At 39.6% G+C, this 16,187-nt stretch overlaps 1 protein-coding gene across 5 annotated transcripts in view; it reads left to right on the plus strand.

Annotated features, from left to right (window-relative positions):
- The window catches only part of PDE7B (phosphodiesterase 7B), a 192,254-nt gene extending 180,511 nt beyond the window's left edge, over window positions 1-11,743 (plus strand). For 3 of the 5 annotated variants that reach the window (XM_064509024.1, XM_064509025.1, XM_064509023.1), the window contains exons 12-13: window positions 677-757; window positions 11,343-11,743. In XM_064509024.1, the coding sequence (XP_064365094.1) occupies window positions 677-757; window positions 11,343-11,701 (440 nt within the window). In that variant the 3' untranslated portion in view covers window positions 11,702-11,743. Of the gene's footprint in view, window positions 1-676; window positions 758-3,502; window positions 4,500-11,342 lie in introns of those variants that run through there. The other 2 variants (XM_026120540.2, XM_064509027.1) reach the window with 1 other exon arrangement.
- The last annotated feature ends 4,444 nt before the right edge of the window (window positions 11,744-16,187 follow it).

A 16,187-nucleotide genomic window follows, 5' to 3' on the forward strand; every position in this document is an offset into this window, starting at 1 on the left:
AGGGAATTAATGTTTGAAGTTCACAGCCCAGATGCTCAGCTATATCACAATTACAGGGCAAACTCTAATTTCATCCTTATTTCACATGTATAACTTTAATTCCGCAGCTCTTGACACATGAGCATATGTTGCTCAAGTCCATACTCTGGCTCTGGTTAGTTTGAGTGTGCAGGCACAGCTGCAGACTAAGTGCCAGGCTCCATCAGGCTGGCCTTTAACAGCAATTGCATGATACCACAAGCACACACTAACAACTCACACTACAGTACTAATGGAGATGCAGCTTTTCTGAAACACGTATTATGCGGTTTTTCTAGTAGGAAGACATTTGAGAAGTAAATAAATTAGAATGTCTTAAAATGTACAGGAAATGTTTCTCATGTAAGAGAAACTATTTCTGAAAATGAAAGTCCTCAGAACATTTAAGTGCTCAGATTTAATGTTCATTCAAAAATCACCTTTCCTAAGAGACACTTTTCTTAGTAAGCTTAGTCAGTTCCTCTGATACCAAAAAAAATAAAAAATAAAAAAGAGAGTTTGCAAAATGAAGTTGTTCAGACATTTAACACGGTCTTCGTTGGTGCAAGATTCCAACTGCTCAGATCCATGTGGCTGCAGTCTGACATAGCTAAGGCAAAGAGATGCAAGTGGCAGCAAATTATTTTCTTTTTTGTAGGTGACCTGGAACAAAAATTTGAACTGGAAATAAGCCCTCTTTGTAATCAGCAGAAGGACACAATACCAAACATACAAATCGGTAAGCACTAGTTTCATTCCGTTATCTCCATGTTTATCCCAGCATGGCACAAGCTCAAGCAGAAACTGAAATGTGATATGTGGTGAAATAAAATCCATCTGCCACATAAGCCCAGTGAATCAGCAGCCAAGGTCAATTTTGTGAATCCCAAACACTTGATAGGATTGACTTCTTGCTGCCTTACTTTGTGAGGTGAAGCATGACATTGCCTCAAAGAGATGATTAGCCAGTTGGAAGCTCATTTTAGTGAAGTAATTTGACTATTTGGGATGATGAGGGAAAGAATTTCCGCAACTGTTGAATCTGCAACAGAACTTTCCAGTTCAAAGTAGCGTCACCATTATTTCCTCTGTCCAGTCTCCTGCAGATTCTCTATAAACACTCCATAATCTAGTTCTCCTGCAGAAGTGGGTTACATCATGATCCAGCGGAGAAGTCAAAAAATAAAAATAAAAAGAACGATATCCTAAGAGCCTTCAGACCATAATCTTTGCTTCCTTAGTAGTTCTCTGGAGGTTTGGGACCAAGAAGTCAGGATTCCAATTTCTCTGTCTCTCCTTATTTTTCCATAACTTCAGCTGTCCTCCACAAGCCTGACTCACTGCCTGTAGAGTACTGAGCACAAGTTTTCTCTCCTCTGCTCTGCTGCATATTAGCATCCCCACAGCCTCCACATGCTGGACAGCAGATAGATCTCAAGCAGGGAGCAATGACTCCAGGGCAATGTTTGCAGTATAATCTCAGCAATCCAATAACTAGTTTGTAGTTCATGTTTTCATAAATGCATCTGTAGTTTTATACCATATGTATAGTATGTTAACTGAGCAGTTGCATAACTGTAAAATATTGTCCTTGTCTCACAACAGAAAAATTGTTGCTGAAGTGTTTATCTTCCTTTTCCCTTGCCAGAAAAATCATGAGGCAGAGGCAATGAGTTTAAAGAAATCATCTAATAATAAATAATTATGGTGGACTTTTTTCCCCATGTGATTGCTTTAAGTTGGGCAAAGCTGATTCACTCCCCCACAGAGATCAGGTTAACTTCATCAGCTTAACCACTGTGAAATTTTACTACACCAAGATCATCTGCTGTGGAAATACAGTGCAACTAGGTTCACAGACAACAGAACTGAAACAGGCCTTTCTAAAATGTAAGATTCATCCACAAAAACATTTAGTTCATCATGGCAAAGGCTGCATCTACAGCAAAGTTAGCCATAGTTCACAGTTTAAAGCTACCTCAAGTCAAGACTACCTGTCCTGTCCCAGCTGCCCTGCTGCATGCCCACCCAGCTCCACAGCTGCTCAGCTATCCAAGCTGGCTCCCCGGCTAGCAGTCACGGCAGGGACACAAATGCTCCTTCAGAGGAGGCTTGAACGACCCTGGAGACCTCACATGCAGGCCATAGTGTTTGCAGCAAGCCCCAGACAGCAATTTTATTGTCAGTATCAGGCCTTTCTGGTCATTTCAGAGTTATATAAACCCAACTGCATTAAGGTTACAGCATCAGTGGCAACCTGCTGACACAACTGAGACATGGTTTGCAGATAAACCTGCTACATTGTAGTTTATCCCCATACAACAAAGAAACAGCAGCCAAATTCTAATTCTGGCTTTGAAACATTCCCTTTCTGGGCTCCTTCTTGTTGGAATCTTACTGCAGTTTAAATCTTAAAAGCATTATTTCAATTTATTTTCTTCTGCCAAAGATATTTGTATAACAGTTTACTTAAATACAAGCCATTACTGTGCACAATAGCCATTTTAGGGTGAACTGATACAAAAAGCAACCCAGTGTAAAAGCCATTCCCCAATAGGTTAGAATAGACAAACCTTTCTGGCACAAAGAAGTTGTTGCTTAGTCTTCTCATGTGCTATTAAAGGCCAGAGTACAAATTTCAGCTGCTATTCTTGTCTGTACTCTACAGTATAAGAGGCATCTACAACATACCTATCTATAACACAGTCTATACATAGATATAGGGATTATAGATATATAACATGGGGTAGTGCAGAAGTCCTCAAGTTAATACCGGTCCAGCAAGCACTGTACTAGAAAGCAGAATAGCAACAGCAGCACTCACTGCCTTTGCAGTGATGATCTCTGCCTCTTAGGTATTTTACAGGGCTCAAACACACTATAGTCCGCTCTCAGCTCTCTCATTCACAGACATAGCTAGGAAACCTGTTGACTGATGTCTAGAGCAACTAAAAAAAGTAGATGCGAAAACCAGAGTGTCCACCTTAAAAAAAAAAGTCTGAAAAATAAGAATTGCAGGTAACTACTCAGTGTTTTCAGTTTCTGCTTCAAGGACATCTATTAAGGCTGAGCCTGGCGAATAATTTCACTGAGGCAGAGCTTAGATCCTGGCCATAAGAGTCATGATTCATGTTCTAAAAACATTCAAAAAAGAAACCTATCCAAGGCAAATATTCAATGGAGTCATTTCATAAAGAAAAAAGAAAGGGAGAGGGTCATTCTAATATCTGTGGAGAAAGATTTTAGCCATCACACGTGATTTCAAGTAGGTAACTGTCTGGTCTGAAAACTCCCTAAAGAAGGAGTCTTCATCACATGCACTAGTCAAGTTTGCAAGAGTTGATGGCTGCATGAGGCATTATCGTTGTCTCTCTTCAGGGTTTTTGCAATTTACATTGCTGTATTCTCCTGCCCCACTCTGTGGGGAAATGTGTTCAGTGAATAAATTGGCTCCTGACCTGCCTTATTTTATATGCTTCCCCAGGGTTCATGACGTACATCGTAGAGCCACTCTTTGAGAGGTGGGCCCAGTTTACAGGAGACACTCCCCTATCTGAAAATATGCTAAACCATCTCAGGAGGAACAAGGCCAAGTGGAGGAGTTTGCTCCATAAGCAACACAGCAGTAATAGGAGCAGCGACCACTTAGGTCAAGTGACTGGCAACCAAGAGCAGACTTTAAATGAAGAAGAGACTCCTTAGTGGCAGCTTTGCACTTTTCCTTTATAGCACTGCTATCTCTGTCTTGATCACAGCAGCAAAAGAAATCCCAAGGGGCTGGGAGCCTGTTGGCAAGAACACGGAAAGAGAAGAAACAACAAAGCAACAGCTGTAAGGGTCCTCATGAATAAACCGTGGTTCTGCTGGGTCCCAGTGTGGATCTCCTTCGTATTCCTCTCCCCTTTCTCCCTGCCTCTGCCTGAAGCCATTTGTCACTTCTGATCATTAACTGCTCAGCTGCAGTGGCCCAGTCAGTGGTGCTGTGGCTGGGCCAGTTATTGCTGCCACTAAGCAGGGAGGAGTACTGAGAGCACAGGGGATATAAATGCACTCTTGGTTGTATGTCCATTTACCATGAGTCATACTGTGACATATGTAAATAGGCCGAGAGCACCATACACTTTCCAGTCTGGCAGCTGGGCTGCACATTAAGCCACCAGCATCTTCAAAATCCAGAGGACACTGGCTGAGCGAGACAGCACTTGCAGAGGGCAGAGACAACCTGGTTATTTTAGTAATTAAAACAAAAACTTTTTTAACTTTTGTATTCTGTGCACTAAACGAAAGATCTAAAAACTTCGGACTGAGGTTACTCTCCGTATACACAACTCCAGTGTAACAAAGCTCATTTTGGTAATCATTTTTATGCCATTTTGGATAAAAGACTGGCATCTTCTCACTGCAAGGAACAGTATTCCCTCGCAAACGAAAGGGAAGGTGTTGTACAGTCTAAACCTTTGAAACACGAACAGATCTATCTTTTGAGTACTGTTTCAAATAACATGTTTATATTCATATGTGTACATTTTCTGTAAATACAAAGCGCTACTGATTCCCATGCCAAAATACTGGAGTACTGTGGGATTGCTACCTGTATAAACATTGGCACTGTGAACAGAATACTGTTAGTTTTAATACAAGAGAAAGCATTTGTAAATATGGCATAGAGTTTATTAATATACACCATCATTTGTGGATAAAAGCCTTAACTTCTTTCATCTTCTGATAGCTGCCAAAATCATATTATCACAAGATATGATTCTGAACTGCCTTTCCACTATCAAAGGTGTACCAAAGGTCATTAAAGAATGAAGTCTGGCACGACATTTTCTTGAAAACTTCAAACACATTCCATAAGGGTCAGTGTTTTTAATCCATGGCACCTTGCACATCCAGTCTAGGCAAATGCTTCATACAGCCTGAAGTTTAAGTTTAAACAAAAAACCCACAGCAACACCACATTATTTGACAGTTCAGCCTCATTAACATTTATTCAAGAGTTTGAATTTTTATTAACTAGCATAGTGATCTGCAAAGCACAACATCCTAGTTGTTCTAGAGTCCAATTGTTTTCCTGAGTGACGCTGAAGTGTAGCTGATTTTTCCCCACCTTCCCTCCTTAGATAGGCAGCATCTAAATGCACCTGTATTTTTCTTTTCATTAAAAAAATACTTCATCTGACACTCAATCAATCTCACTCAATGAAGGAAAAAATGCTTTGTAGCCAGTCTGTTAAGAAAAGTCCTCTTAACTATTGTAATAGCTGAGGGAGTTTCTATGTTCTGGTGTTTTTGAAAGATACATGGCCTTACCTATGCCATAAACAACCTCAATTCAGATATTCTTTATAAACCTTTCCTTAAGCTTCCATCAATTCCAATGAGATGGCTTTCATGAGCACTACTGCATTGCACCAAGTGTTTGCCCCCTTTACCCCTCCCCCCCGCCCCCAAAAATCATATTAAGGTAAAGTGCAGTGTTGTTGTAAACCCCCACTACATCAAATCTGTATAGCTGTTTTCCAACAAAAATAGTACCTGTGGCCATATAATCATCTTGTGTTGTGATTACCTTGGAGAGACCAAAAAGAAAACACTAAGTTTGCATTTGAAAAAAAGATGATATTTATTCATAAAAGTGCAAGAGGATAGGTGGTGGAATTTTTCTCAGTTGCAGGGAGGATTGACTAGGTCAGACAAAGTGTTCATTCTCATAAGGTGCCTAATATGTTCAGAGGAAAAGAGAAATCACAAGTTGTAGCGAAGAAGGTTTTACTCATTCTAATTCGTAGGAGATATATCTTCGGAGAAAGGTATTGAAACATGGTGAAATAGGTGGACATCAGTAACTATGAGAACACGAAGTATATGAAGATAAACGGTTTTCTTCTGTTCTACCAATTTATAAACTATTTCATTTCTTCTGCACTCTTCTAAATGGGACTCACAAATTAGAAGTACTGTGAGTGAGACCAGGTAACAGTCAAAGAGAGAGCTGAAAGGGAGCTGTAGGAGAATAAAGTTATTTCTAACTACAGAACATAAATGCCTTTTTAACCACCTGATGATGGGGGTGGGAGCATCATCATTTCACAGCTTTTTAGGTGTATTTTTTCTTTCTTCTGACAGATTTAGGACAAGGCAAAACAAGCAGTAAAAGTGCTTGTAGGCAGCACACTAGGTACATACAAAAGAATAGCATTTCCTTCCTGCTTTGTCTTTTTACTAAGAAGTGGAAGCCATTTCCATCTAGTTCAAAGAATTTTTTTAAATGTTCTAAAGCTTTAGGTAAATAAACCTGGTGTCTAGCAGCATAAAAGCCTATTAACAGACACATCATTGTGCTGTTTCTGAGGAGCTTCCAGAAAATGGATCCAGATGGAGAACTTAGCACATACACAGCAATTTGTCTTACAGCTACAGTACAACCAAGACCTTTTCTGTAATTACAGCCTCCTGGGCCCATCAAAAGTCAGTGCTCACCAACTTAAAACTTCCTAATAAACATTTTAAGAAGAGCTTTTCAAAGAACAGGGGATTTTTTTGGTGCACTGAAAATACTTGCTAGATTTCAATCACCTTGTCTGGTGAAACACTGCTTTGGGCTGGCTCCAGAAGAAGCCAAACTGCACCTGATGCAACCAATTAACAGTGTATACTGAGTGCTGGTGCTGCCAGTGATGTGTATTTGGAGCACATTTCTGCGCTGGAATTTCTCCTCAGGCTGCCAACAGCATGCTAGAAGGACAGAATAAAAAAAGAAAAAAAAAGAAAAAAGTATTTTCAGACATACAGAGCATATGGATTTTTTCCCCCCGTCAGCCATATCAGCCATTTTACAGAAAGCTTGTGTAAATTATTGTTCTTTCTTACTGGGTCTATGCAGCCAAAAGTTTCTGAAGTTTTATAATTGAGTTAGGTTTTCATATATGTAATAAGGAAGCAGAAAATTGCTAAGAACAACAGGTTAAAATGCTCTGAGATATACCACACAAATAGAATTCGCTTGATTAATACCCAGTTTCTTTAAATGCAGATTACATACCATCATAGAAGTAAACTCGGGGGGGGGGGGGAGGAGTGGAGAAAAGTGAAACTTTTAGACTGATTAAAATAATACATAGGTATGTGTTTTCATTAAAGGTATTACCTATCTTGGGGGTTTTAAGGGTCAGCATTCTGGCCACCAGCCAAAAGAGACAGAGTGGAGGGAGAACAGGACTGTATTTTGAAATACAGAAGCAGAGAGGGGAGTAGCCGACATTAAGTAGGAATGTATTTATGGAGGAAGTATGAATGGAGTATGGAGGAAGAAAACATGATCTGCAGTGCTGCCTCACCTAATCTAAAACATGGGACAATTATGTTTTATACAAATTACTGGTTTTGGTAAAGAAAAGCAAGATCTCTCAGATGATTGTTGAGAAAGCTGCTGCCACAGTAAATGGAATAAGCCAGTTTTCAATCTGCATAATGCAAATGCATTCGGTCTTACCAAACCCTCTAATCTGTAGTTAAACTCTATAATTAAAGTTTTCAACAAAACAGAGATTGAGAGCACATAAACCCCTTCCAAACTGACTCTCCTCAGAAAGGATAAATGCTCAAGTGGTTATAGTTATCAGGTATCAGTCAGGGTTATAATTTATAGACGTATATTTTAAGTCACTCAACTGAGCTGTCAATAAAGCACTCCTCCTCACCCTGTGGCCTCACCATCCCCAGTTCATGCCCCACAGAATCCATACTTAAATTTGAAGTACAATCCTGCAAATCCCCCCCCCCAAAAAAAAAAAAAACAAAAAAACAAAAAACAAAAAACAGGGCATGCTTCATGCCAAGAATAGGTATCCAAAATACTTTGGTGCAAGCTATTATTCTATTATTTGTTTCTGTAATCCACCCAATATTTTAGGTACATAAACTTTAAGTGCAGAGCGCAAGTTTGACTTGGATGTAAAATATATTCTGCTTATCTTTGAATTCAAGATTGTATATGTCATGTTTATTGTAAAGCATTTTATATATACACATTCACATATCTTATACAACTTTATGGGCCAAACAATGGTCCCACCAACTTCACTGGGACCAAGAATCAGCCCCATATGTGCGTATATATGCCATATGCATCATTCTGAAAGGAAGCACTAGATTGTGTGAAAATGCTGTGACTGCTATGCAGTGATGCCAAGAGACTTAACTGTATCTTTTTTAACATACTGCTGTAAGTATTCATCATGTCAAAGAATGACAACTAATAAAATAATAATAATAATAATAATAATAAAAAAAAGAAGAATGTAGTGTCCAAAGTTTTTTGGTCAAGGTGTTGGCTGGAAAACACATCTTTAGTTTGCTGAAGACATTCTTCTGGTTTGACAACACAATAAGAGTCCTGCTGCCATCCTCCTGCTGTCTCTCCCTCCTATCAGCAAATAATCACTTTACCAGTACACTACTTTTGAGATGAACTTTTCTCCCTAGCCTTGCTTTAGGAATTTAAATGGAGTTACCAGCAAGGAAAGTCATTGCTTTCCCTATCTTTCTCCTAAGCGTATAGCAGAAGGATTTTCAGACCCCAGGGGAAGTGTTTCCCTGCTTAAGTATTTAAAGGAGGAGTTCTCTTTTACTATTGTTTCAGTTCCAATAACTAGTTCTCCTTAATATTGCTAGTCAGCTTTAATCTCCATTTTCTGATATCTAAGTTGAGGACCATGTTATATATGATGTGTGCAACATGACAGAAGCTTGTGAAGTTTTAATTAAAAGTATCAGAAGTATTGAGATTCTCCTCTGATAAGTATTTCTAAGAAGTGAAAAATAGTTGTCATCACTGGTTGACTCTTGTCACTGTAGGGATCCTACTTGTTGATTTTGATATATTTCTAAAGCCCGACTTTATTTGTGCCTCAAAGTCTTCAGTAGCAACACTCACACAGCTTGCATAGAGCAAATGCTATGACAGCAGTATTATTTAAGCCAATATTTTAAATTAACTTTCAAAGAAAGAAATCCTCAGAATCATACAAAGTGTTTTCGCATGTCCTCTGGATGCAAGCTAAATTGCAGAAAGGATTCTGGGATGAAACCCCTTAGAGATCTGTCCTATATACCAGGAGAGTTGCAATGGTTTCTCCAGGAGAGGTTTTACATAGTCAGCATTGGAAAACCACTCACAATGTTTCATGAGGGATTTTAGCAGTATTATTTTCAATAACAGCTAAGTCAATACACCTTCCTACTCTATATAGGCACTGTCTGCATGGATGCTGATGTTTAATGGTTCAGTACAAATAATATGAACTAGTCTGTTGAAATAATGAGTCACTGAACTTGCAGCAAGGTCATAAAAATGGCAACCTTTTCCATCCTGGCCAAAGGCTAACTGCAGCTTAAAGCTCAGAGGTAGAATCTGGGAAATTCACTATTCATTAAGACACAATACAATATGCATGTGGCAATGATTTAGGTCAGAGAGACTCCTTTCTCTAAGGGTGAGGAAGCCAGTGTAGCGTCCTTCCAATGGCTGATGCAGTCCAGCCCTGAGTTACAGCCACATAGTTACCAAGCATGTTGGTTTAAGCAGCAAGACGGGCTTGTCATATTCCCGCTCCCACACCTCTTGATCTTTCAACAGCCTTGTGTATGGCACAAGCTCAAACAGTTATTTCAGAATAGAGAGAGAGAGACAAAAAAACAAACTGCAGCTGAGAGACAAAAGGGCTTAGGTTGGCTCTGCTGCTAAAATTAATGGATCACTTCACTATATCCTGGGCTAGTTTGGGTTTTGGGAAGCATTTTACTAAGCTTCCTGCAACAGCTCCATGTATGACAATTAAATCCTATTACCAGCAGCACAGCTTGCTCAAAGCTACCTTGGTTGTCTATATGGGGCCATGTAGACCTAAATACACAAGAAAGTGTGCATCACAACAGACAAATTTTGTGTCAGGTAAGTTTATAGTAATAACACTTTAGAGGAACGAGCTGAATCCTACACCCTACAGGGGTCTAAATATGCTGTACTGGATTAGGAAGGGGATCTGGGTATCATAAGAAGCTGCAACCAAAAAGGAGTATTAGAGTTCATATGGACAGGGATAGAGAGGAGTTGTACAATTATCTCCACCTCTCCTACCTCCCAGAGATGAATTCTATTTTATCGTTTTCATTCTAATCACTCCTCTCTGGAAAGTGTCAGTACAACAGTGGGAGGTGGAGAGAAGGGTGGAAAAAGAAATTTTAATTGTAAAAAACCTCAAGAGAGAAGAGAGAAGAGGAAAAAAAGAAAGAATAACTTCATCATTACCTCCTATTCACCTCCTAAAGTAAGTGTCTCCAATAAAAAACAAACAATGTTGAACAGATAGGTCGACAGCATCTGTTTTCCCATATCTAAATATTAGAACAAGGGAAGACTAAGTAAAAGGATACATCTGGAAGTTACTGCCACAAGAAAACATTAACCTTTAACCACACAGCAAAATTTAAAAGAAGACTGAACATTTATATGTAGAAAATGAATATCTATGGTTATAAACTGGTACTACCAAAATTATATTCTTGGAGGAAACACACTTTAAGACTTAAATAAACCTGTAATTCAGAATGATGCTTTCATGACCTGCTTATATAGCTCAGCAACTCTTATGGTCCAAATCCAAAAAGCTGTCATTAGTATATGCAGAGAATTCCTGTTCTATAAGCTTTAGCTCTTATATAAGCATATGTATGAAAGAAACACGGCTACAAAAGAAAAACATCTAGAGCTGCACCTAAATGTGTATTTGATGCCTAGCCTCATTTCTATGACAGGGTCTACCAACATCCAGAGGCAAATTCAGGGCTAGTCACTTCAGGCAAATAAAAGTACCATAAAAAACAAACATAAAAAGAAAAGCCAATAAAAAGTACCATAAAGTATCCAGAGTCAGGTTCAAGAAGAAATATCAAAATACCGTTCCAAAGTATGTCTTACATCCCTCATGTCATGTATAGGGTCAATATATTTGCATTCAATCTTTAAAGGAGAAGGGGGAAAGATACTGCTATGATCAACTGAGAGGCCAAAACATGAGTCAAATTTCTTTGCTCAGTCTGTATTGTTTTGCTGGGACAAGATTGCAGGTATGTGACACATACTTAGGGACACTGCCACTGTGCTGTATGGTACCTGTGCACAACTTATTTCCCTCAATGTATCAAAAAAGTCAGCACTGCTCAGGAAACATTAAAGAGTGGCTATTTATACTATGGCAAGCATGCACTGGAAACGGAACCAATTTTTTTTCTTTCTTTCTTTTCTTTTTTTTAAATAATAGCAGTCTCTGCAGTGGCTGTGCTTCTGCCTTTCCTTTTCTGCCTCCACCACCTTACGGTGGCCTCAAGCCAATTCCAGAAGAGGATGCTCCAGCTACTGAGAGCAAGGAGGAAAGCAGTTGTGGCAACTTTGCAAACTCTCGCAACAGCCACAGTTCAAAGCAGTAAGAAAGAGATGAATCCTGTCGCATTTACGCGGAGAATGAAGAACAGTTGCACATGTTTGTTCTTTAAAAAGGACAAAGAGTGCCTTGTCACGTTCCTTGTGTGCAATCTGACTTTCTCCTGTATCAACAGTGAGGCTTTAGGAAGAAGACCGAGAAATAATTGGGGTGAAAAATTCGAGAAAATCTTAGTCTAATGACTGGAGTGGAGCTTTAAAATCGACTTTTTATTTAAATAAGCAACATAGGAATGTCTGTTTTTTGCTGTGGTGGGGATGAGGTTATTGCTGGCTGCAACTGAACTTGAGCAATAGTATTCATAGGTAGAGGGATGTGGTCACCAAGGGGGCACAAAGGGGTATTTCTCATTAATCTAGCCAAAGTCAGACAAAGGCTAAGAGGAAGGGAAGTTTCCTACCTGGTCTAGAATACTAAGAGATGACAAGAAATACAAACAGAATAATTCTGTATAAACAAACAAAATTACCACTGACCAAGTTATAGTGGAAATATAAGAAAAGCTAGATCCCTTTGGAAAGGGCAAGAAGTGCCCTATGTCAGCTGTTATCATCCTGATCAACAGGGCTACCACTGGGCTGTCCAGAAATATAACACAATTTATTGCATAAATGAATTTAGCTAAATGTAGTGGGGGTCTCTAGTCTGAAAAATATTTCTGTACCACAGGCGATCCAGGCCTATCTAGGAGTCATCAGGAAGCAAAAAAATGGGTGGTTATCTGCAAATGTCTTAATGGTAGCAGCAGAGTATCCTTACAGGACAAGAGACCTTCTATCCTGCTTCTCCAGCAAGCCTAACATCAGTTACTGCCCGTCTATTCTTGAGGATGGCAAAAGAAAGACTGCCTGATCACTGCCAAACCAGTGAGCAAGAGCTCCAATCGTGTTTTAAAAAAACCCAAAAGCCAAAAAACCACACACACACACGAACCACCACATACACACACGCACACCGCATACATAGAGCCTGGTGGCAAGCTATCTTGGACTGATGTAGGACAAGCACATTTATGGACGAGGAGACCCTGCTTGACATGCTTCCATGCTTGCCCAAAGGCACCCCATAGATTCCAAACAGTGATGCTATGTAGTATACCTGCCCTCTCTCTCTCCTGTTGACAATCTCTACCAAAAAATACAAATGAAACAAGAGATGAGCATCAAGCCCCTTTGAGGAGCCACAGACAAGCAAAGAGAGGCAGCTCTCCATGCTACACAGCACTGCTTTCCAGGAGTCAAGTTATGCCCCTCACACTGGCACCACTGACAGTGCAAACCAAACCAGCAGGACAGTGAAAGGAGAGAACACTGTTAATGCCAAGGAAATAGTGAGATCAAACCAGTGCAGTCCTGCAGCCCAGCAGACTGAAAGCAGCCTTCCCAAGTCTGTGGAGAACTACACCTTCACGTACCTAGTTCCAGCCACGGGGCCTACATATATCCATTGGGTCACAGTACATATTGATTATTCCCTTAGGAAAAACAACAAAAACAACAACACAAAAAGGACATATCTTAAAAATAAAGAACAACTAAAGACTAAAACGTAAGCACTCCTCCCTTGCACCCTAATGCTATACTCCTATTTTAAGAAATAAGATTAATAATTTGATTGTATTTCTTGGGGGGGGGGGGGAGGGGGAAGAAATCAGTCCCTTGGAGTATCTTTTATCAGCACTAAGCCAGATTTAAGATGCAAGTGTATGTATACATATGCAAACTGCCATGACTCCCACATTAAAGGCAGACCTTCCTCAGCTGCTGCTACCTGAAAACTGCCTACATAGTGACATTAGAGAAACTAAGAAATAAAAATCAAACGACAGCTCAGTGGTGATGCTGGATGGGTACTTCAATTACAGATGCACTAAGATGTGTACAAAAGTTTTAATGTAGTAAATAAACTTCCTACATTTGCCCTCTATCGTAGCTACAAAGATAACACACTCATAGATTATATTAACAGCAGGTACTAGTGGACTGAAGTGAAGAAACCTAGATAAGTAGCTGGGTAGTCTCCTTCCTTCAGCATGGGGCCCTCACAGTCCCCCTGAGCTCCCTGTGTCATGAGTCCAGCCTGGAGGTAACTATCAGCTAGGCCCTATTTGTCCCTTCTCTGCATAAACCATATCTGTTATCCTCCACCACCACATCAGTCAGCTTCAACGATACCATCTAGTCACAAGCAAGACAAAAAATAATTTGCTTTGGGAAAGTATGGGATTTACTTAATATGTTCCAATTATATGTTATGTTTCTTCAAAGAGCTGAGTGACCCCTCCCCCCCCAAAGGAAAAAAAAGAGTGGGGGAATTCTGTCTTCCTTTCCTGGGATGCTCTTGAATGGGCTGGAAAAGAGGAAGGGCAGAAGCTCTAGGGCATTTCACACAAGATAGCCACAGGGAGAAGCTCACAGCTCACTTGGAGACTGCAGAGGGCAAAGCAAACTCTTTGGAGGCTTTGCTGTCACCTAGACATGAGTTCACTGCGACTCAGATATGGAGTTAACTGGAAGCAAGGACTCGCATGAAAGCAGAAAGTGAGTTGCTTCCAACCTCCTTTTCATTTTCTGTCTTCCTTGGTCATTTCTGAGTTCTCCTTATTTAAAACCATGATGGCTTTATCCTACTAATGTCAGGCTTTTGGATTTCAGGAGAAATATCTTCCTGAGGCTAGGTCAGCTTCAATTCCTGTCATATTTTTTGTTCACTTTTACAACAGAAACATTTTTTTTTTAAGAAATTACTGTATACATTTCAGTTTCTCAATTTTAAAGATTTAAGAGTTTAAAGCATTACCATTAATGCTTCTTTAGGAAGGAGAGTAAGAAGGGGGTCTGGATTTCAGCTGCCTTGTCTTTGCCGGTTCCTCCATCTGCCTGAGATGCCCAGTACAGCCTCACAGCTCTGGCAGCCTTGACTTTCCTTCTGAACAGTTTCATTACATTTTGACTACAATAGCGCAACCGTCACATAGCACACGAAATGCTAGCTGGAGTCTGTTTATTTACGCTGTGGTAACCCTTTGGAGCACTCCAGCTGTGGACTAGAACCCCCCAAGAGGCACAGACAAGACTGCCCCTGCCACGAGTCTTCACATATAAGTAATCTAACAGTAGACTCACGTTACTTGAAAGCTCAAGAAGAAAAATCACCACAGTTCCTACAGAGAATTAGACTTAAGAGGAGAACATTTATTTTAACAATAAGGTAGCTAAATTTCTTCAGTTCTGTGGGAAGAGTAAATTGATCAGCTATAAAAACTACCTTAAAAGAAACTGTATGTTTTGTGGTTTTCTTCAGGTAGAGAGTTTACTCCTTCACCAGTTCAACTCTTCACCAATCCAACTGCAGCTCGCTCTTTCCGCTACTGCAGTATTGTTCATTTTAAGGGAGAGCCTACATCATCACTCTGGAGTTACTCGACAGCTTAGAGTTTTGCCTGTGGGTGTTATATTGCTCTCAATGACATCTTATATAATAACGCAGATGTCATTTTTCAGCTGGCACAGCACACCCACAAATTTAAATTTTACTCCAAGATCCATGGTAGCATGGAGTCCTCCAAAAGCTCTGAATATCAGTGAGAAATTGCACCTTCAAGAACAGCACCAGGCTCCTCCATGAGACTACAAAGTACTTCTACAATGTAAGAGATAACACCTGCTGTAAGAGCTGGTCTCTTAGTAAGTCAAGTTATGACAAATACATCAGAAAATAAACATCCTTCAAAACCTCTCTGCAGAAGGTAATTTAAGGGACTTGTAATTAAACCAGAAAAAAGGGGGAGAGAAGGAAGGCACCATTGTCAAAAGGCAACCAGCTGAGAAAAATGTTCTAGAAAGCTCACTGAACAGATTCAGACATCTGAGATTTGATATTTTAAATCTAACAGATCTTGATCACCTATATATTAGAGGCCATAGGTGGGTTTTTTGGGTTGGGGGGGGTTTGTTTGTTCTTTTCCTCTCTTTAAACTTTGTAGTGGGTTAAGTTTAGGACTCTCTTCACAAACGCATTCTCACAAAAAGCAAGTCACTGCTATCAAACAGAAATGGATTTACCATTTCTAGAAGATACAGTACCAAAACCCATAAATTCAAACAAAACTCCTTTATAGCTTTCCACCTGACTGCACTACAATGTATTCTCCTTCTGAAGACCCAGCTTACTATAGCATTATTATTATGGCTTTGTGCTATCATTCCTGTCTTCATTATTTCTCACTATGTAATTATGTAATTTCTTTTTAATTATCCACAAGTTTTATCAGTTATTTCATTACTGCAAATATGGAACTGCATTAACCTAGAACCATTTCCCCTAACCCTAGTAGAAATACTTCCTTTCAGTGATTACTGTCATCTGCAACTTAATCGGTTCTACATCCATTTAGCATTTATTTTACAGGTAATATGAATGCCATATTTTAATTAACACTACAAAATATTCTATTACAGCTATTTTTGTCAAACATGATTTAAAAGATCTGTTTTCCATAAAGCCGCATGAGACCACTCCTATTATCTAAGTATTCCAAAGCCACAAAAGGATTTAAGCTTATGGATTCAACCTTTTTGCCTAGAATTGCTGCACACGAATTGACTTATAGTTACCTGATTTACCCTACTTTTCTTAAAAAAGAGAATTTACATGCCACAATTT

This window comes from Dromaius novaehollandiae, chromosome 3, assembly GCF_036370855.1.
Source record: "Dromaius novaehollandiae isolate bDroNov1 chromosome 3, bDroNov1.hap1, whole genome shotgun sequence".
NCBI classification, from domain to species: domain Eukaryota; kingdom Metazoa; phylum Chordata; class Aves; order Casuariiformes; family Dromaiidae; genus Dromaius; species Dromaius novaehollandiae.